General features: G+C 46.3%; 1 protein-coding gene across 2 annotated transcripts in view; it reads left to right on the top strand.

Annotated features, from left to right (window-relative positions):
* EXOC6B (exocyst complex component 6B) overlaps nt 1-21,131 on the top strand; it is a 1,319,737-nt gene that overhangs the window by 399,161 nt on the left and 899,445 nt on the right. For both annotated transcript variants that reach the window (XM_069205590.1, XM_069205592.1), the window contains exon 11: nt 15,182-15,302. In XM_069205590.1, the coding sequence (XP_069061691.1) occupies nt 15,182-15,302 (121 nt within the window). The remainder of the gene's footprint in view (nt 1-15,181; nt 15,303-21,131) is intronic.

Raw genomic sequence — 21,131 nt, 5'->3', positions numbered from 1 at the left:
TTAGACGTCTGCAAATTGTTTTACTTTGAAGAAGTCTTTTGAGTCACAAAGTCTCGGTAACTCCTCCTTTGGTTGTACTTGCGCATGGGCACCAACTCCATTGTGAGATTGTTTTTCTCCGCCATCCGGTTCAGACATGTTCCAGCAGGCTCCCAATCTCAAGATTGTTGGTACCCGTAGCAGCCTTGTATGTTGCCTTCCATCCCTTGCAAGAAGACTCTTCAGCACCTTTCTACGAACAGTTCCAAATGAATTCCTTGAGTCCATAAATTGTGTGTGATTGGGCCTCTCTGCCCTCGGTGCTCCAGACTACCCATTGTAGAGTGAAGAAAAGCTAAAGAATTAGATGCTCTTCAAAAGATGCCCGCAGTGGCATTCTAAATATCAGTGGCCCGAGCTCCATGCTGTCTGCGATCTTTGCTCTCCCCAGAGCACCAAGAGAGTCACTGAAAACATTACTCAGCATTCGCAGTAAGAAGAATCTGCATCAGCACATCAAGACCGATGGTGGGCTCTCAGCAGGATGACCAAATCCTCTTCCGAAATGCTAGATATCTTAGGCACAGCTGATCTGCTCTTCCCTGAGGAAGAGGATGGGTCAGTCAGCCAATCTCCCGGCTCACTAGCCGAGTCCTCAGTTCATCGACTTTGATGTCTTGAAGTCAGGTGAGGAGGAATTCCTGCAGGAAGAAGAAGGGGCACCCAAGGGCGCTCCATCTACCTTGGTCAGCTCTCATCCTTGCTTGAAGACCATGCCTCATATAAGTACTGTTTGGTGCCGAAGCAGCTTTCAAAGTTCAGAAACGAACACAAGTAGGAGTTGGGCACTGCTCCTCTGGGGGACCGCCCCGTGCTGAGGCCGCTGCCACCTTCAGGGGTGTCAATTACTCTAGGCACTGGTCAATACTGATGCAAAGCCTTGGAGATGAGAAAAGACCATTCCTTTTTAAATTTTCTTACATTTTTGTTTATCATTTTGGAGTATGCCAAGGAACAAACAAACAGCAATACAGTTCAGGCATGGGAATGAAATTACAGAAAGGAAAAAAATTGTCCTTACAGATAAAAATATAAATGTCCTTTACAGTTCACGGACAAGCAGGGCATACAGACATAATCTATAAACAGAAAGAATAGCGTGGACTCAACCCTGGCTGGCATCACTCGACGCCAGAGATTCAGGGGGGAAGTGGCAAGCATGAGCAAGTAGTTTCTCAGCGGTTGCCAGATTTCTTTAGGTCTGGAATTCACAGGTTGCAATCTAGCAGACAGTTCACTATTCGTGTCACAATATGTGAGGCTGGCCAGCCAAGAATGTTTATTGGGCATGTTTTTGGACCCCCATCTCAGTGTTCTCTCTCGTTTTGCCTACAGGAGTGAGATTGCAGTGAGCGTCTAATGGGCTTAGGTAACTCGCCCGTGTATCCGTGAAGAGCCACGAGCGGATCAGGTCCCAAAGGCCAATCAACAATGGGCGACAATTTGTCGTACACCTCGCACCCAAAAAAAACTGATCACCAGACAGGTCCAGGCCATGTGGAGAAAATCAGCATTTGGAGCACTACATTTGGGGCAAGCAGAGGAACGGCTCGAGTCAATATGGGCAATGTCTTTAGGCATGATGTATATCCGCCTAAGGAATTTAAAGTGGATTAATTTATGGCGCTGGTTGGGTGAGACAAACATGGTCTGCGCGAAGCATGCGTCCCAGACTTTCTGTGATAGTGGATGACCAAGATCCCTCTCCCAGGATTCCCTGAGTCAAGTTAGATAGAGTATGGATACCAAGCGTGTCCAGTGTCCGCAGTAGCCACCAAGGTTAGTGAAGCGAACTCGTCAGGAGCCAATGGATATGTAGCAAAGCATGCCCATGCATCAGGTTGCAGACGGCAAAGTACAAAGCGTTGTAAATGCGTGGCATCTGTGAATCGAGTAGCTATGGTGCATGAGAATATGTGGTCATCCGGGAAAATATCTCCAAAGGTGTGTAGTTGAAAAGTGCGTAATGTGCTCTGGACCAGTGCCTCTTGAGTGATAGGCATAAATAGATATTGGTCAGTGTCAAAGCTGGAGAGTGCAGGGTGCCACAGTGAAGCACACAAGCCAGTTTGTGGCATGCCCAGCTGGTAGTTGAAAGAGTTTGAATATCTCTGCACTGAAGTGGGACACCCCCAAGCAAGAGGGCATTCAGTGGGACAGGGGCCAAAAGGTCTTTGTCTGGGATGGAGTAGGGGAGGCAAGCATCCGGCTGATACCAGTGATGCATGTAATGGCACTGCGTCACAAGGTAGTAGGGCTGAAAGTGTGGGATACCAAATTCACCCCACTGATACGGGAGATTCAGGACTTCCCAACGAATGCGTGGCTGCCGATCAGCCCATACCAGTCGGTTAATCAGGCTGCAAAGCATTACAAAAAAAGAATTGGTGAGCTGGATCGGAATGTTTAAAAATTGATATAAAAATTCCGGGAGAACCACCATTTTAAAGAGTGATATCCAGCCCGCCATGGAGATCAGTAGTTTAACCCATCTGTGTACCTGGGCTGTAAATCTCTTCACTGCAGGTCCGTGATTGAGCCGCAGGACCTGCTCCCTGTCTCGGTGTGTGTGAATACCAAGATGTTTCACCGAGTCGGGGTACCAACGCAAGGGGAACCCAGTCTCAGGTGGCCAGGTAACTTCAGTCAGTAGGAAAAGCTCAGATTTAGTCCAGTTGATACAAAGCCCTAAGAATGCGCCAAAACAAGTCACTTCTTCCAACATGGGGTTCGTGACGAACGAACAGCAAGATATTGTCTGCGTAGAGCGGTACCAACAGTGGTCCTGTGGTCCATGTCAGCCTTCTATGTCTTTGACTTTCACACAAATGGCGCACTAATGGATCCATGGCCAGAATGAAGAGCAAAGGGGATAGAGGGCATCCCTGCCGTGTGCCTCATGTCGTGGGGAAGAATGAAGAGAGCTCACCATTAAGCCGTATGGCTGGCATGGGCCGCGAATACAACAGGGAAATCAGCTTGGTATAGCCCAGGGTGAACCTGAGTTTTCAAAGGACAGCGCGCAAAAAGGGCCATTCAAGCGAGTCAAAAGCCTTTTCGACGTCTAATAATGCAACCACTGCTGGAACCTTGGGGGACACTCTGTCTAGCACTGCGAATACAGTGCGTGGATTAATGGAAGTGGAACAGTGCGGAATAAAGCCGGATTGAGCGGGGGAAATGATGGTCTCCAACAAGAGGGATAGGTGTGTGGCTATCATCTTGGCTAAAATCTTATAGTTCAAATAAATCAGGAAAAGAGGGCGGTAGCACCTGCAATTCAGAGGGTCTTTCCTGGTTTCGGTAATAAAGCCATGACCGCTTCTCTCATTGATTCAGGGAGTGCCCCAGCCTCAAGGGCCTCGGCATATACCGATAGCAGGTGAGGGCTAAGAATATCCTTAAATTGCTTGTAGAATGCTCCGTTAAACTCATCCAACCCTAGAGCACGCATACCGGCCAATGAATCTATCACTTATGATATCTCTTCCACAGAAAAAGGCTCACTAAGGAATTGCTGTTGGGCAGATGTCAACCAGACCATAGCAATATCGTCAAGATGGTCCTGTAGTGCCAGACCCTAAGGCCCTGTTTTTGCAGTGCAGAGTCTGGAATAATAATTAAAAAAATACTCTGGCAGATCCTCGGCAGTGCCAGCAACAATACTGCTGTCAGGTCTTTGAATTTTGATGATTTGGGTGTAGCGGGCGTCCTCCGTGGATGCAACCCCCGGGGGGGTATATCCTTGGATGCCGATGACCCGGGGATACTTCCGGCGTCGGATTATCCGACCCGGAAATATCTCCTACAAGATGACGGAGACACCAGCACCTGGAGGGCTTTTAAAAGCCCAGAAGACTGCGGTAGAGGAGGAACACCCTACCCCCCACCGGAATCACAACAGGAGGGCGAACCGACCACGACGCAGGACCACAAGAAGTTATTCCGACGGCGGTACAGCGGACCGGGCACCCCGGAGGCAGCAATACCCTGAAGCAGGCCATGCTCAGGGAGATCCTGGCCTAACCAGGTACGGGGAAGGGGAGGGCGGGTTAAGAAGGGAACGGGTTGGTTTTCCTTTCCATTCCCCTTTGTATATACTTTAATTTCGTTCTCGAGATAATTTGTTTCACTAAAACGGGCCCAGAGAAGACTGGAACGTGGTCTTAAGTGGTTGTATTTTGTTAACAATTGTTTTCCAAATCCGAAGGTTGTGTTAAATTGGACTGTGACAAATATAAAGATATAGCAGTCATGTGGATACATTGAAAATAAAGATATATCAGAAACAGTGTAGGTATGGGATAATATTTTTATTTAAAAATACTCGAGTCATTTTGCTAAGTATTTGAGAATAATAAAAAGAAGACAGATAACAAGCAGAACAGGAAGGCAAATAAAAAAAACAGGGAATGCAAGCAAGATAGAAAGGAAAACAGAAAAGGAAGAGAAAAGAGAACAGAAGCACAACAGGAAGTTAAAGCACAGGAAAGAAGGGTAACAGAAAGAAAGAAAGAAACCAGACCAGTACCAGAAAAGAAAGGTAGAAATAAAAGTGAGAGACAATGAGGATGAGAAAGGAATAGAAAACAAAAAGAGAACATACTTAACAAGACCTGTGTTCTTCTTTTTGCATGCTCCTCCTGAGTTGGCCCTGGATGAGAGAACAGGAGGAGAAAAGCTTGAAGATTAAAGGAAAAGGAGAAGGCGAAGACGCTAAAAGACAAAAGACTTACCAAGAATAACACAATTAAGAGACTGCCAAACTCTTCTTTACTTTAATAAACCAGTATAACAATGACAAGTGTGTCCCTCCATTTCTGACGCTCTCCTACAATGGGACACGGGGCAAGTTGGTCGAATCAATCTGGCAAGCAGTCTCCCATGTCTGCCTCCCTCCCCATATCTGTGGCCCTTAGTATACTTGCCCATGTATTGCACTTCTTGCTCCTCAAGGGTGTTAAACTCATCTAGTAGGAGCCTACGATGAGCCAGATGAGGTGCAGCCTCGACATCTGTGGATTCACGGTCAATGTCTGCGAGCTACGCTTCAACCCGTGCAAGACCGTTACATGTGTCACGCAGGACTCCAGAGTGCGTTGAAATGCAAGTACCTCTGATGTACACCTTGAAGGCATTCCACAACACTGCCCAAGTGTCCGTTGATCCCTCATTTAAGTTTAAAAAGCCGAGCACTGATTTATGCAAGGATGTGCAAAATGGAGTGTCCGACAATGCATGTACGGGACCTCCAAAATTTCCTGCCACTGCAGTCTGCAGGTATAGAAAGAGTTAGTAACACCGGGGAGTGGTCAGATAATGTCAGCGGGAGATGCTGAACCGCCATGACCCACTGTGCAGTGATACCCGCAAGCAGGCAATAATCTATTGGGGACCAAGTGCTATGGGGTGGAAAGTATAAACTAACGCACCAGAGCCGCATGATCGGCAAGGGTCCAGAAAAGCGAAAGCGGTACAGAGATCCTTCAATGTCCTAAAGGAACAGGTCTTTGGTGACCAGGCATGCAAAGTGATATCTGACGCTGGATCTATTGCCAAATTAAAGTCTCCACCCATAAGGATATGATCTGTGTCGAAGCGATCAATATGTGAATGAATAGCTTGAAAATTTTTTGGGGCATCAGTATTGGGTGAATCCACATTGACTAGTAGGATCCTGCGGTTATCCAACAGCCCGCAACCATTATATATCTGCAAGCGCAATATACTCAGGTCGACAGTGGTCGAAACAGCAAAGATTTATGAATCAGAATACAAACACCAGGGGAGCAGTTGCTATAACTTGTAAAGTATCTGTGTGGGCCCCAAGTGGTAGCAAATGGGGGATGCCGTACCAGCTGAAAGGTGTCTCCTGCAGGAATGCACTTGCACTGCATGCCCGCGAAGATATTGCAGCACCATCCTGCATTTACAGGGATTGTTTAAATCTTGTACATTCCTGGACAGTAAAATGAGTCCCAGAGCATTTTTGTGTAAGGAGGTAGTATCTCCTCCATGTGAGTCTTGTGTAGCCATCTGTGTGGACTGTGGAGATGAGAATAAACTGGATTGCAAAACAAAACAACATAACATTGCGTAACTTGAGAACATAAAACAACCCTCCCACACCCAGGCTACAAATACCAGGCGAAGCCCACAGAACCCTAAACAAAGAACATTAGGACTAAGAACAAGGATCATGGTGTTAACCATGGGAGCATAGCAATGCAACCACAGGGATCTCCCACAATGCTAATAGAATTGACAGTGCATTATGGGTGAAAACGGCCCAGTCAGAACATGGTAATGAACCAAAGTGAAATCATATGCAGTAAGGTGGCGAGACAGTCAATAGATAGATTTTATGTACTCAAAACTTGCGACAGTGAGGGCTCAAACAATCTCATCTAGTCCAGAGGGAAAAGTTCCATACTGGCGGGAAGAGTGAGTTCTTTTAAAGTTGCTTCTTTGTTGCAAAGATGTTGCTGTGGGTAAACAGTGCTGCTGTTCTCAGGAGTTTCTTGGTCCTTCAGGTTTCAGGGCAGTCCTCTGAGGCTTCAGAGGTCGCTGGTCCCCGTCGGGTGTGTTGCTGTGCAGTTTTCTTTGAGTCAGGAGACAGGCCGGTAGGGCTGGGGCCAAAGCAGTTGTCGTCTCCGTCGTCTCTGCAGGGCTTTCAGGTCAGCAGTCTTTCTTGTTTCAGGTTGCAGGAATCTGATTTCCTGGGTTTAGGGTCACCCCTAAATACTGAATTTAGGGGTGTGTTTAGGTCAGGAGGGCAGTAGCCAATAGCTACTGTCCTGGAGGGTGGCTACAACCTCTTTGTGCCTCCTCCCTGAGGGGAGGTGGGACATCCCTAATCCTATTGGGGGAATCCTCGAAACTCAAGATGGAGGATTTCCAGCTCAGGACACCTTATGGGCTGTCCTGACTGGTGGGTGACTCCATCTTGTTTTTCTCATTATCCTCTCCTGCCTTGCCGCCAAAAGTGGGGGCAGTGGCCGGAGGGACGGGCATCTCCACCAGCTGGGATGCCCTGGGGTGCTGTAACAAATGGCATGAACCTTTGAGGCCCACCGCCAGGTGTTACAGTTCCTGCTGGGAGAGGTGAGAAGCACCTCCACCCAGTGCAGGCTTTGTTTCAGTCCCCAGAGAGCACAAAGGCTTTCACCCCAAGGGGGCAGAAACTCGTCTCAGTGGCAGGCTGGCACTGACCAGTCAGCCCTGCACTGAAGGATTGGGTAAATTTACAGGGGGCATCTTCTAAGATGCCCTCTGTGTGCATTTTGTAATAAATCCAGCACTGGCATCGGTGTGGGTTTATTATTCTGAGAAGTTTGATACCAAACTTCCCAGTATCCAGTGTAGCCATTATGGAGCTGTGGAGTTCGTTTTGACAAACTCCCAGACCATATAATTAATATGGCCACACTGTACTTACAATGTCTAAGAATAGACTTAGACACTGTAGGGGTATATTGCTCATGCAGCTATGCCCTCACCTGTGGTATAGTGCACCCTGCCTTAGGGCTGTAAGGCCTGCTAGAGGGGTGACTTACCTATGCCACAGGCAGCATTTTGTGGCCATGGCATCCTGAGGGGGATGCCATGTCGACTTTGCCTTTTTCTCCCCACCAACACACACAATCTGCAATGGCACTGTGCATGTGTTAGGTGAGGGGTCCCTTTGGGTGGCACAACACATGCTGCAGCCATTAGGGACCTTCCCTGGTCATAGGGCCCTTGGTACCACTGGTACCTTTTACAAGGGACTTATCTGTGTGCCAGGGGTGTGCCAATTGTGGAAACAATGGTACATTTTTAGTGAAAGAACACTGGTGCTGGGGCCTGGTTAGCAGGGTCCCAGCACACTTCTCATTCAAGTCAGCATCAATACCAGGCAAAAAGTGGGGGGTAACTGCAACAAGGAGCCATTTTCCATCATGCAGACCCTCTCAACGAGCATCGGGAAATCCGGAATCACTCCACCGGTGCCGTGTTATTCAGAAGGGGCTGGTGGGCACAACTGGTTGTCCCCCCAACGGTGTTGCACCGTCAGCTGACCCAGCCCCTCAGGCTCACCCGAGGTGCCTGTCACCTCTGGGCCTCCGAGGTGCGTTTGCCGACAGGCACTGGCCGCAACCACCCTCGAGTCAAACCCTCAAACCCCCAAACCTGGCTCAGTCATCGAAATAAAAAAAATGCCACCTGCACCGAAGCAGCCTCCGTCTGCCCTGAAACCACCTTGAGATCAGAGACCCTCAGCTCTCAAAATCAAGGAATGGCCCAACCTTGAGAGGGCTACAGCAGGAGCTGGGCCAAAAGCAGAGAAGCATCGTCATCCACCCATGCACAGGCAAGTTCTCTTCCTCGTAGAAGACCCTGCCAAAGAAATGCAGTCCTGCCTTCTAGGAAGCCTGTCATGGACACTCCTGTGCCCCTCTTGCTCCCCAAGAGGCTTAAGGACAAAGTTTCTGCTCCTCTTCCCCTTTCTCCTCCTTTTTCACCTCCTCCACCACCTCTGCCCTCACTTCCTTTGTCTTCTCTTAATGGATCTCCGGAGTCTTACTCCGATACTGGCAGTTCTAGGCCCTATTTCCTAACTGAGAACTTTGCTCCAGTCTATCCAGGTGCCTCAGGATATCCTTGGGAGCAATATGACATAGACTCTCAGCCAGGCCATGATCTAGAACATGTACCAGTTAGGGCCTCCCTGCCAGATGACATCACAGTGTGCCACAGTGTTATTTAGCGCACAGTCGCCTGCCATAAAGTAGAGGTGTATACTACCCTGGGGAGGAGAATGTTTTGGTGGAGATGCTCTCCAAGATAGATAACTCTCTTAAGTGCTTCCTGATGCACAAGGTAATGATAAAATCTGCCCCAGAGATCCTTAAAGACCCAGTGGAATCTTGTGTGGTGACACCACGTATTGAAGAGAAAAAAAAAAAAAAAAAAAGTAAACCAGAGTCTTCTGACCTGCTCTACTTCAGGGGTTGTCTTCTATCAGATTCCTTAGTAGTTACCACTGCTAGAAAGAGAGCAGCAGCCCAGGTCACTGGAGAAACTCGACCTGACAGTGAGAGCAAGGGGATTTATGCTCTGAGGAAGAGAATAGCGGTGGGTGTGGCCATACGTTAGCACATCGCTAATTCCGTAGGCCTACTCTCTCGCTATGATAGGGGGAAGAGTTCGTTCAGGAAGGAAAGGCTATTTCCAGTCCACCATCGATGTGCACTGAATGTGCCAGATACAGCAGCCAAGGTAGTTGAACATTGTCATTCTTTGGTGCCACTCCTGGCTACGCATGTCTGGCTTCAAGCTGGCGGTGCAATAGCACCTCGACAACATGCTGTTCGATGTGTAACACCTGTTCAGATGTCAGGTTGATACCTGACAAAAATAAAGGACACAAACTGCCAAGGCAATGGGTGCCCTACAGGCTCCCTCCGGCAGGGGTTCATTCGGATTCAGCAGTAAAGAGGAGTCTGGAAATCATCCATGTCCTACCATCGGCAGAAACATGGTTATCACCCACAGGATAGCAGGGGTTTCATACAAGGCTCCTTTAGAAGGGAACAGCTTCAAGGGACCAGACAGAGGAAGCACTATTAAGGGAGCCCCTACCGCTAAAAACTGACTTCCCTCACATCCTGCCCAATCACACAACACCTGTCGAGGGACACTTCAGGGATTTCTTTCCTGCTGGAAGGAGATCACCACAGATAATGCGTCTTAGCCACCCTGGAACATGGGTGCTGCCTGAAGCTCATTTCAACCCCACAAAACATTCCACCTCGCACCTACACCCTCAGCTCAGAACATCTCCTGCTCCTACAAGAGGAGGTGCAAGTGCTCCTGTCCAAAGGAGCCATAGATCCAGTGCCCAATCACAGGTGTTTACTCCTTATACTTCCTAATTCCCAAGAAGAACAGATCTCTAAGGTCAATCCTCAACCTTCACGATCTCAACAGATGCAACCTCTCTCAACATTTCCACGCGGTCACCCTACAGGATGTCATCTCCCTGTTTTTGTGGCCACCCTGGAACTGTACCTTCACATCTCAATTCATCCAACTCATTGGCGCTACCTCCACTTCATGGTAACTCTTCTGCATCAGTTCAAGGTGCCGACCTTCAGAGTCACCATGGCTCCCGGGGTCTTCACCATGTTCTTACCGATGATAGCCACTCACTTCCGTTAAGGAGGAATTCACGTCTTCCACTGTCTGGACTACTGGCTGATAAAGGCAACAAAAAGATGAGTGCCTAGCTCACACCCAGGCTGCGGTCTTCCTCCTATAGAGCCCTAGGGTTCTAAGGGAACGCTACAAAGTCTCCCCTGGAGCCACTCTAGATCCCTTTGTTTCTAGGGGCTGCCCTCAACTCAGTTATGGGCACGGCTTTCCCCAGCCCTCAGAGGGTGCAGTCATTCCAATAGCTTCTGCCTCTTTTCCAGTTTTCACAGTTATGTGCCTTCTAGGAATGATAGCTGCATGCATTGCCATAGTGCCCCACACCAGACTTCATATGTGCCGCTTCAGGAGTGCCTCTGAAGCCAGTGGACACAAGCAAATGGTGGCTCTAATGTTGGTAAGGGCCAGCACCCATCATACTCTACGCTAGTGGAACAGCAGCAGTCTGTTGCTGGGCTGACCCTTTTCAGACTCAGTCTCATAAAGGCCACACTATTTCTAAGGCAGGGATCACAGTTAGATTGTCAAATGCATCCAAACCTGTTATGCTAAAACTAAAAGAACCCTACCTTCCCGCCACGGACGACACTCCACCCTGAAATAGGGAGCTACTATGGCTTTTCTGGGGAATATACCCATAGAGCATTTGTGTAAGGAGACCATGGAGTCCACTGCACATACATTTACAAAACTTCACTGTGTGGACATCCTGGCAAGAGAGCAAGCCAGAGTGGGTCACACTGTCCTCTAGAGCCTGTGCCAGACCTCTGCACAATCCACTGGCTAGCCATCACTTAGGGCAGTGATGCTTTACAGTCAGTGCAGAGGATGTGTATCCACAGTCACACATGCTAGGAGCAGATCGTTACCCTGTAGGCACCTCTATGTTGCATGTAGTGTTGTATATTCACAAGCCCACCTCCTCCACCCCCCCCCCCGAAGCCAGCCATTGCTACAGATATCTTTCTGTTTAATCTTTCTTTTCTTTCAATACACATGAACACTATTTTTATCCTTCACACTGCTGTATCCCTACATTGGGCGAAAAATTGAGTTGGTGCCCATGCGCATATATGACCAGAGGAGGATTCACCAAAAGATTGTGACTCAAAGACTTCTTTGAAGGAAAACAACTTGCAAACATCCAAACCCAACACTAGCTGGCAGGAGTATGTAGAGCATGTGAATCTACAGTTCTTTATGCAACGAACAGACGCCTACAGAATAAGTGACTATCTGTTTTCATGTCAAACTACCTCTATTTCCTAGAAATTCCAAGAGGTAATTACATTAGCACAGCAAGTTCCTTCATTCACTCAGCTGTTGAACTGTGGTCAAAGAATAATCGAGAACTTGCCGTCTTGTGAGGATAGTTAACATGTCTAGCAGTTGTGCTCCACAGCAATTGTAACATAGAATGTCTTCATTAATCCTTTAATGACCTGTAGATCACACAAGATGTTCTGTCATTGAAGCATTTTCTGAATTCACTACCTTCCATGCCCAAGTGATTGGTGGATTGCTTGAATTAGCCTCAGCCACTGGTAATTACTCAGGACCACAATTCAGCCCATCTGTTTTATGCCCACCCATATAATATCAGACAAAAACCAGCCATATACAAATCATTCTTCGTCCTGCTCCTGTAGTAGCAGACTCAAACTGTACCCTACTGACAAGGCCCAAATAGACTACATCTTGTCTGTGGTTCCTTGTGTTAGACCAACATTAGCATCTACGACCAGAGGAGGACTCACCAACACATTGTGTTTCAAACAAATTCTCTGAAGGAAAACAACTTGCAAACGTCCGAGCCTAATACTAGGTAGCAGGAATATGTAGAGCATGTGAATCTACAGCACAACATGCAACAAACTGATACAGGATAAGCAGCGTAATCCTTATTTGTGTCAAGCTGCCTCTATTTTTCCTAGAAGTTCAAAGAAATGTGATTACATTAGCAGGGCAAATTCTTTCATTCACTCAGCTGTTGAACTGTGATTAAAAATTATAGAAAATGTGTTAGCTTGTGAACATAGATAATGATTCTAGCAGTTTTGGTCCACAGTGTAAATGGCACAGTTAGATAAAGACTCAGGGGGTGCACCAGTTGCCTGTGTATCAGAGTAACAAGACAGTAACCCTTCTTGCATAACAAATAGGATAACATACCAAGTGTAATATTATTTATGTCTTTGATATAATAGTAATTCAAAGTCCTCATACTTGACCACACATTGAAACAGGTGAAAAAGTGAGACAACATATATATGTGTGTATGTGTATGTATATGTATGTATATATATATATATATATATATATATATGTGTATATATATGTAAAAGTAATCAACAAAAAAGCCTCAGTTTAGACGAGCAGATAATATTAACAATCTACAGTATCATAATTGATAGAATCGCAGTCTCTGGTCTGGTTGTTAGTGTTCACAGCTTTTCGACTTTTTAGGGAAATTATACAGTAATCATCCCTTTGGTATGGACATGTACTGCTGGCTTGGCTGGACTCTTGCTTTTTAGGCAGGACCAAGACAGATTTGCTTGCCACTGGTACTTGTCTGTAATGATAAAGTGAGCGAAAAACTGCAATGTTAAGTTCCCAAGTAATTATGGGTGCTTAAGAAGACATACGTTATGATACATAAAAACAGGAGTGGCCTCGTGTATGGCTCGGTGTTGTGTATTTTCATAGTCTGGTGTACTCCTGACGTTGACCTTGTTAGGTAAGAACCGTGATGAGGAACTAATGATGCCTTGATTATTCACCTTGGACCTTCCTTACTAGGAGTCCTGGCCCTTTTTTTCCACAGGTGGTAATTTGTTCTGTTGCTGGTCTTAAAAGCACGGAATGTCTTTAGGTCGGTTGCCTTTTCTTAGGTATCCATGTCCCGAATACATTTTGAAATGGTGAGTTGCTATAAGAAAATGTTTCACCTTGCAATATTTTACACTATATTTTTTAAAGCAGCAGCAGCAAAGTTACTTTGAAGACAATCCCTACGAGTTAGTAGAGTGAGGGTCATCGGTCTATAAGTGAGGCTTATACACTGGTGAATGGAAAGGGTGATATCCATGAGGCAGTTTTGTAAGAAGAGGTTTATTCTGTGAATATGGCTTTGATGTAATCGTGAACGATATCCTGAAGCCAAGCAATACAGCAAAGTCAGGCAGATTACCAGAAATGTTCTGGAGGACTTGAGGAGGTTCAAGTACTTGGTACCTCATTCTTCGCATTTGGAAATACTGCACAAAGACAATATCTTATTCTTTACCCAAGAAGGTGCATCATCCTATGAAGTACCAAGTACTACAGAAGACCTGCCTTCACACAGCTGATTTGTGGATTCAGACACCTGAGCCATCTAATTCTCAATAGTAGTGTCTAAGCACATATTGAAGGTTCCTTGGTTGTGGGGTTAAAGGCTTCCTCTTTTATGATATATTATGTTATGAGTACTTTATAAAGCTCAGATACCTCACTCCAACACGAGCATCCCAACACTAGAGCCTGAAGCCTACAGGGCAGAATAGCTGGCATGCCAGTACACAGAATATTTAAAATAGCCTCGTTTTTAGCAGTTTTTAAAGGCTGTAAAAATTTGACAAGTACGGATGTGGATTGGCATCTTATTGGTGATATGGTGCAAGGTAAGGAAAGGATTGTCCCTCGTGTCTAAATGTCCAAATACATCGGGGAATAGCATGTGCAGTATCAGATGATCTAAGACGCAGGGTGGTAGAACCAAATTCTTGAATGGAGATAGGCAGGGTCTGCCCATTGAAGGGCTCTATGATCATGGCAGAGGCGTTTAAAAATAATATTGCATCCTAATCAGGAGCCACTGTATGCAACTCAACAGCAGCACCGAGGGCGTGCCCAGTTAAAGATGGTATATCAGTTGGGCAGCTGTGTTCTGAGCCACCTGCATTTGTGACAGAAGAGATTCATTCATGGCAACCAAGAGAGAGTTTCCATAATCCAGGCAATTAGTTATAAGGGTCTTTCTAATAGTCTTTTTAAAATTCAGGAGAAGCCAGAAAAAGACTTTCCTGAGAAGGTGAAAGATGCCAAAACAGGAACCATTGCATTGACCTGATCAGCCACAGTAAGTATAACATCCAGTAAAATAACAAGATTTCTTACCACCCTTTTTGGGCCGGCGGGGTTTCACAATTCCAGAGGCCACCGCCATCCGACCAAGTCATATTGGCTTTGCCAGATAGTAAAATCTGTCTTTCTCCATTTAAACTGGAGACAATTCTGCTTCATCCGTGAAGCCACAGCATATATGCAGTAACCAAACCTGGCTTTTGTTACATCAAGGTTGTGTCCAAACAATGTCCCCAATTAGGTGCCATCTGCACAAGACATAATTTCATAACTAAAGGACCCAACAGCCTTTGCTAGTGGAGCCACAAATGTTAAGGAGCCTGTGTCTTGGAGATCTTTGGGGCACCATGCAGAAATCTAGGAATCTAGCATTAGAAGGCTACACGCTGAATTCCATTGGAGGACCTAACCATTCCACATGTTGTTTTAAAACAGCCTTTGGAGCAGTCAGATTGTTTGTTGGTATTTTATTTGAGCACACTGTTACACAAGAACATTACTACAGCAATTTTGGCCATTAACCCATGTCACTTTCCAAATGAACCCCCATCAGTTGCAGATTATATGATGTAGATTAGCAAATTGCTGTAGTGAAAATACCTCCATATTAAGCAAATCTGGTATTCATTATGGGACAAGTTCTATTGTTTTGTCTGACTTTTATTATGCAACTCAGGCCTCTTAATCACAAAAGAGTCTCATACTTCGTTTTCCAACAATTGTTCAGTTCTTGTCAACAGCTTGGTGGAATTTTAGAATCAGACAGACTTGGTGAATGGTCTTTTAATTAACTCCATCTGCACTTTGCTTTGTTTTTCAGGTTTTTTGTAGTTGAGGATCACATTTTGCATACGTCCCAGGGCTTAGTGAACAGAGCCTATCTTGACGAATTGTGGGAAATGGCTCTTTCAAAGACCATAGCTGCACTACGAACACATTCAGTAAGTCATTGGTAAATTGCCATATTTACAGTGCAATTCGTAAAGCTCTAAAGACAGCTTTAGTCTCAGATTTTGGTATACAGTGGCGTTGCCACTAGATCATGTTGCCTTCCTAAAAACTCTTCCTCTATTCTGTACCTCTTTCTCATTACTATCTATTTAGGCCCTTATTCTGCTCATCATCCATTGCACTTCATACATACATACCATAAAAACGGTAACAACAAAAATACACCTGTGATTCTCAACTGGCTCAAGTTTTGACGCTTTTTTTCTGTGGTTAACAATTATGTATAAGACGTAAGCAGCAACAGTTAAAAACTCATGGTTCATTTATGGGGTTTATTCAGAGGGCATAAAAGGTTAGATTTCCTTGTGAAGTCATAATCATTGATAATCACTAAATGGCCTTAGTTATGAAAGTGTTCCACAATGTGTAAAGGACATTAGGACATAATCATTTACATACATAGTTGCCTACCATTAAGCAGTATCATTTATGTGCAATGAAACTGAACTCTGACATAACCAAAGTGGTGGTCTTCGAAAAAGAGTGCTCCCCATGGGAATCCACCTGGTGGCCTACAGAGCTCAGACCCCCCTCCCACGCCTTGCTCGCAAGTAAGAAACCTTGAAATGATCTTATCCAACAAACTGGAAATGACTTCCCAAGTTAACACCAGTGTCCTTGTCCTGCTTCGAAACAAAAAGGATGGTGAAGAAAATCACCAGAGAACACCAGGAGCGTGATTGCCCAAGCCCTCATCACCAGCAGGCTACACTATGGGAATTCCCTGTACATAGGGATAACCAGCCAGCTCAGAAGAAGACTGCAGGCGGTCCAGAACACAGCAGCCAAGCCCGTCCTCAACGTCCCACACAAAGCCCATATCACACCATTCCTTAGGGAACTCCCCTGGCTTTGGATACAAAAGCATGCACGCTACAGACTCCTCACCCACACCTACATAGCACTCCACAACACAGGCCAGGCCTACCAGATCAGACACATTCACTTCTGCCAACCCTCCAATCACCACTGCTCTAGCAATCTCCCATTAGCACATATCACAGGCATACACAAAAGCAGGAGGGCCATGCCATCTCATACCTGGCACCTAAAGCCTGGATCCCTCAGTACATCAGAGCCACTTCCTCTTCATGACTTTCACAAGAAGCCCTCCAAGGGCTGGCCCCACACACCTGGATACACTCTTGGGTGATTAGTGTGCTATAAAAACACTGCTAACATAGCAAAATGTGTTGTACCAGTGTTCATCAATATTTATCCATTTTTAAAAGACATGGCTAAAACCATCCTAAGTTGGAAGGAATTGTGATTTTAAATTGTGCCTCTATCAAATGTTGAAATAAGCATACATTTAATGAACCTTACATTTACTCGAAGTATAATCATGTTTCTTAATTATACCCTGTCCTTGTGAAGAACATTGCAAAAGAGTAACGTATATCCCTTTTTGTTACCATGAAGAGGTTGTATTTTGAGTACTTGTTCTGTTTCCAGGCGATTGTGGTACCTGCTAGCATCTCTTGGTGATCTTGCTGTACCCCTACAGTCACCCTACACCGTTCTTACTTGAAAACAAATCCACTAAGCGCAAGAGATATGACAACGCCATACTACTTTCCAGCATATCCGTGCAAGGCTTGTTTCCTGAGATAGACTAGCTTATACCTTTGTTTCAATCCTCTTTTTAGATTTTGACCTGGAGAACTATGCCATCACACACCTCAGGCATGAGGCCCGAACCCTTCCTATATGTCTCAAAGATCAAGGGATCTCTCTGGCTTTCTCCCGTGAGGAACTACAAGAGTAGTCCTTTTAGACTATGCAGAACTTACAAGATTTTGCCTGTTTTGTGAGGAGGCCAACAAAGAGCCTAATTTACATTGGCTTTAAGAGGTACAAAGTTGTGGCTGGCATAGTGCCTCCTCATACACCAATGTTTGGTTAGAACTATTGTCAGTGGAGTTTGTTACACTTTATTGGCGTTCCATCCCAACCGTGAAACTTGCCTGTCTTACAATGTTGACTCATACCTAAATGTGAATCTCCTGCCATTGGTGAATTGTACTGTTGGCTTTGGACCTCGTCACTTAAACCTCATCTGATACACATTGTTTTTCCTAGACAGAATTCAACTCGCCAACTGCGCACCAAGTTAGCCTTTTGCCTCATCTGTAGTCTGTATTATAAAAAAAAAACACAAACAAGAGGAGTGTTAATAGTGGTAAACTAGATGAATCCTGATGATGAAAACCTGCTTGACAAAAAAACCTGAAACTGCATCCTCCGCTGTCCATGAGATCTTACCCAGTCTACCAGTCCTGTTAAAAAATAATCAAACTTTCTGGCTGCTGTTTCCACAGCACTTGGTGTCAGGTGGAACTTAGTTCTCCTTTTCTTCCTATTCTCACCTAAGTTAGGATTTTCTAGACATGAATGTGTATGGTGTTGTTTACAGTGATAACTAATTGACAACATGCATTTCTTCTTTTTTTTTTTTTTTTTTTAAACTCCTCTTGATTAGGAAGACATATGACCACAAAGAGACATCTACAACCTCAGTGGAGGCTGCAAGACTCTCCACAAACATCAAGCTAAATGACACATCTCCCACCCAAATTAGCATTCTGGTCACCAATAGATTGTCCTAATATAGCAGTTCATATTTATTATAGGCACTTCTAACTACTGACTCCTAGGCATTTGAAATTGCCCATGTGCCAGACTCGATCCGGAACATTTTCAGTGATTGCTTCCATGTGCAAGTAGGTAGTGTTATCCGACTCCGCATTAGCTTTGCACCTCCCCCAGAAGTGACAGCATAGTGCTGTATACAGGTGCTACCCCTGCGTGCTGCCAGTTCCTTGCTTTCCACACCCTTCGGTGTAGATCCAGAGCTCTGCTCTCTAGCTTTTTGTCAGGATCTTATCAACCCTTGCACTGTTTATTTCAGACAGTGTGCTGTGAACAGTATCTCCCTTGAAGACAACAAACCATGCTGCAACTACAGGATGCAGATGTTGGTTATATCATAAACCACTCAACATCTAACTGGTGTATAGGGTTCAAGCATGACTCGAAGTCCTTCGACAAATGCTCTCTGATAAATCCGAAGGAGTGGGAGCCGGAGCTGTATATCACAGAGCATAAGAAGCAAGGCAGGTCACTTTTCAGGCCCCAGGCACCCGCCCAGTCCCAGGGCTACTCTCCGTAAGGGTACTGGCGTGGCCTCAAATCACCATCCACAGTAAATTGAAGGCGAAGGCGAAGTAAAAAGACAAGTCTTGCTATGAGAAGTCCAAATGGTACTCCTCTTGACATCACTCCTGCTCCAGGAAGAAGTTGCACAGTTGACATTCGAAGGTTCTGGCTGTGCCTTCATTCTCCAACTCCTATCCAGATACTGGTCTCAACACCATTGCAGCAGGCTGAGGCTTTCAAGAAGGCTATTTGGTAACTGTTTCAGCTGATTCTGGGTCTCTCTGGATTGATTTCGAGCTCAATTGATTTGATGAAACGCCCACTTGAACATCTGCCAATGGGCCCTGGCCACTGCTGACTAGCCTTGATGTCCCTGACCAGCCAGTACCAGCCATACTTCCACAGTTGTACCAAAGGGCACGTTGGTTCTGGCTCTGGGCCCAGTCTTGATGCCTTTTTCCAATCCTTAGCTAGCATTGGCTGGGCTCAGGCCAATCACCGAAGATGGCAGCCAGCTAACAAAGCTCCTGAGCCACTGAAACTATTATCCCCCGACATCCGTCGCAAAATCCTGCACTCACCATGCTTGCTCATCCCAGCAACATGATCCCAGAATATCTGAGCGGTGGTGAGGCCCGAGACTGTTGGAAACCTCCGAGCCGCGCAGCCTGTGAAGTGAGGCCTGTAGTGTGGCACTTGGAGCCGGTTACACGTAGCCAGAGAGCCTACTAGTGCTGGAGTCAGAAAAGGCAGACTGCAGCCATCAGCTGACTTGCCAAGGGCTGAGGAGATGAGGTGCTGCCTTTTGCAGAATTCCCAGGGCCCAGCGCGGGAGAGATGGTATTGGTGGACCTAGAGAGGAGCTGAGAGCAGAAGCCTCGAGGTGCCACCGTAGTTGCTTACCGGTGGGCCGACTCATGCTGGGACTGCCTTGAGGGAATTGCTTTGCACAGGGAGTGGGGCCAGCCAAAGTAAGGAAACTGACCCAAGCCTGCGTGCACCCACTGGTTTGTGACTGCTGGGAAAAGGAGAGGCAGAAAATCAATTCTGACTGCATGGTGAAGAAAAAGGGGAGATAGAAGCAATTGACTGCAGTGCTCCCAACCCCACATGTAAAGGAGACAGCAGGGACTGTGTTACACAGAGAGGCACTAATGCAAGGCTGCACCTGGGAGGAGTCAAGGCGGTTGGCGCAGCAGAGGCATATATTGTCCCTCCCAAACTAATTGACGGTGGGAGCCGCCCAATTGGGAGTGGCTTAGAAGGCAGGTGCTCGCAACTGGGGGAGAAAATGAAAAAAAATCTGCTAGATCGTAGGTTCTTGCAAATATTTTCTCGGGGACCACAAAGTATGGTCTGTGGTGTGCTTCAGGACCGCATTGATGCAGATGGGGTGGGGGTAGTGCTTTGCAGGGCCAGAGTGGCAGTAAGGTGGGTGTTCAGAAAGTGAGGCATGTACATGGTGTAGTCACTGAGTCATAGAGTTATTTTGAAGATGTAATTCCCTACTGCCTTTTAAGTAAACACCTGGCCCCTCATTAAGAGTCTGGAGGTCCTGGGACCACCAGATTCGCAGAGGAGGTCCGATCGCCACCAAAGCAGCGGTCCAGGCTCCATATTACGAACCTGGCGGAGCGGCCACGGTCCAATTGCCAGCACCACCAGTCGACAGCCTGGCAGTGCGGGTGGGCTTAATCCACCAGGGCAGCGCTGCAAGCAGTTCTGCTTTGAGGATTACGAGTCCTCTCTCTGCCGGCTTTTGCACGGCAGTCCCACTGCCATGCAAAGGCTGGCAGAAACCGGGTGCTGGGCGCCCTGCGCTGCCCATACACTTGGCATGGGCATGCAGGGCCCCCCATGGACAGCCCATCATGCTCTTCACTGCCCGAGTTATGGGCAGTAAAAAGTGTGACGGGTGCTTCTGCACCCGACGCACCACAACATTGCCGCCGGCTCAATTATGAGTCAGCATCAATGTTGTGTGAGTTTCCTGCTGAGCCAGTGGGCAGAAACACTATTTCTGCCCGCTGGCCCAATGGAAAACTCATAATTGGGCTAGGTGGAGAAAAACCGGAGTGGCGGTTTTCCGACCCAAAGAGTTTGGCTGGCAGCCTCCGCCACCCCCCAAACTCTTTATAAGGGCCCTAGTCTCTAGAAGATTCATGGATTTGACAATACTGTGTTATGCAGTATCCGGGTCACTATCCCTTCAATACACCTTGGGATAAGCCTTCTATGCTTGTTATCAATACCTTAGGACAGTCAAGGGTAAAAAAAATAGAATTGCAGAATGTGAAACCAGGAAACCTACGATCAGTACGGCTTCCCCGTTTGATCAAATTATATAATTGTAGGTTGTTGCCTCCCTTTTCTTCATTATCACATGCAAGACCACCTTGTTTTATGTGTTCGGGATACGCACTGTACAAATCCTTCCCTTATGTTTGATTTAATAAGCTATGAAGTTGCCCATGTGTAACAACCCAAGCCACCCAGAAACCAGAAGGGTCAACACGTGACAACTGACATAGCTCCTAGGTCACTGTTGGCATTGCCAAGATTGGAGGAGGCATGAATGTTTCTCAGTATCTGCAGGACCT

Source organism: Pleurodeles waltl, chromosome 1_2, assembly GCF_031143425.1.
Source record: "Pleurodeles waltl isolate 20211129_DDA chromosome 1_2, aPleWal1.hap1.20221129, whole genome shotgun sequence".
Taxonomy (NCBI): domain Eukaryota; kingdom Metazoa; phylum Chordata; class Amphibia; order Caudata; family Salamandridae; genus Pleurodeles; species Pleurodeles waltl.
The sequence above is the reverse complement of the archived record's forward strand: the minus strand, read 5'-3'. Positions and strand labels throughout refer to the sequence as shown.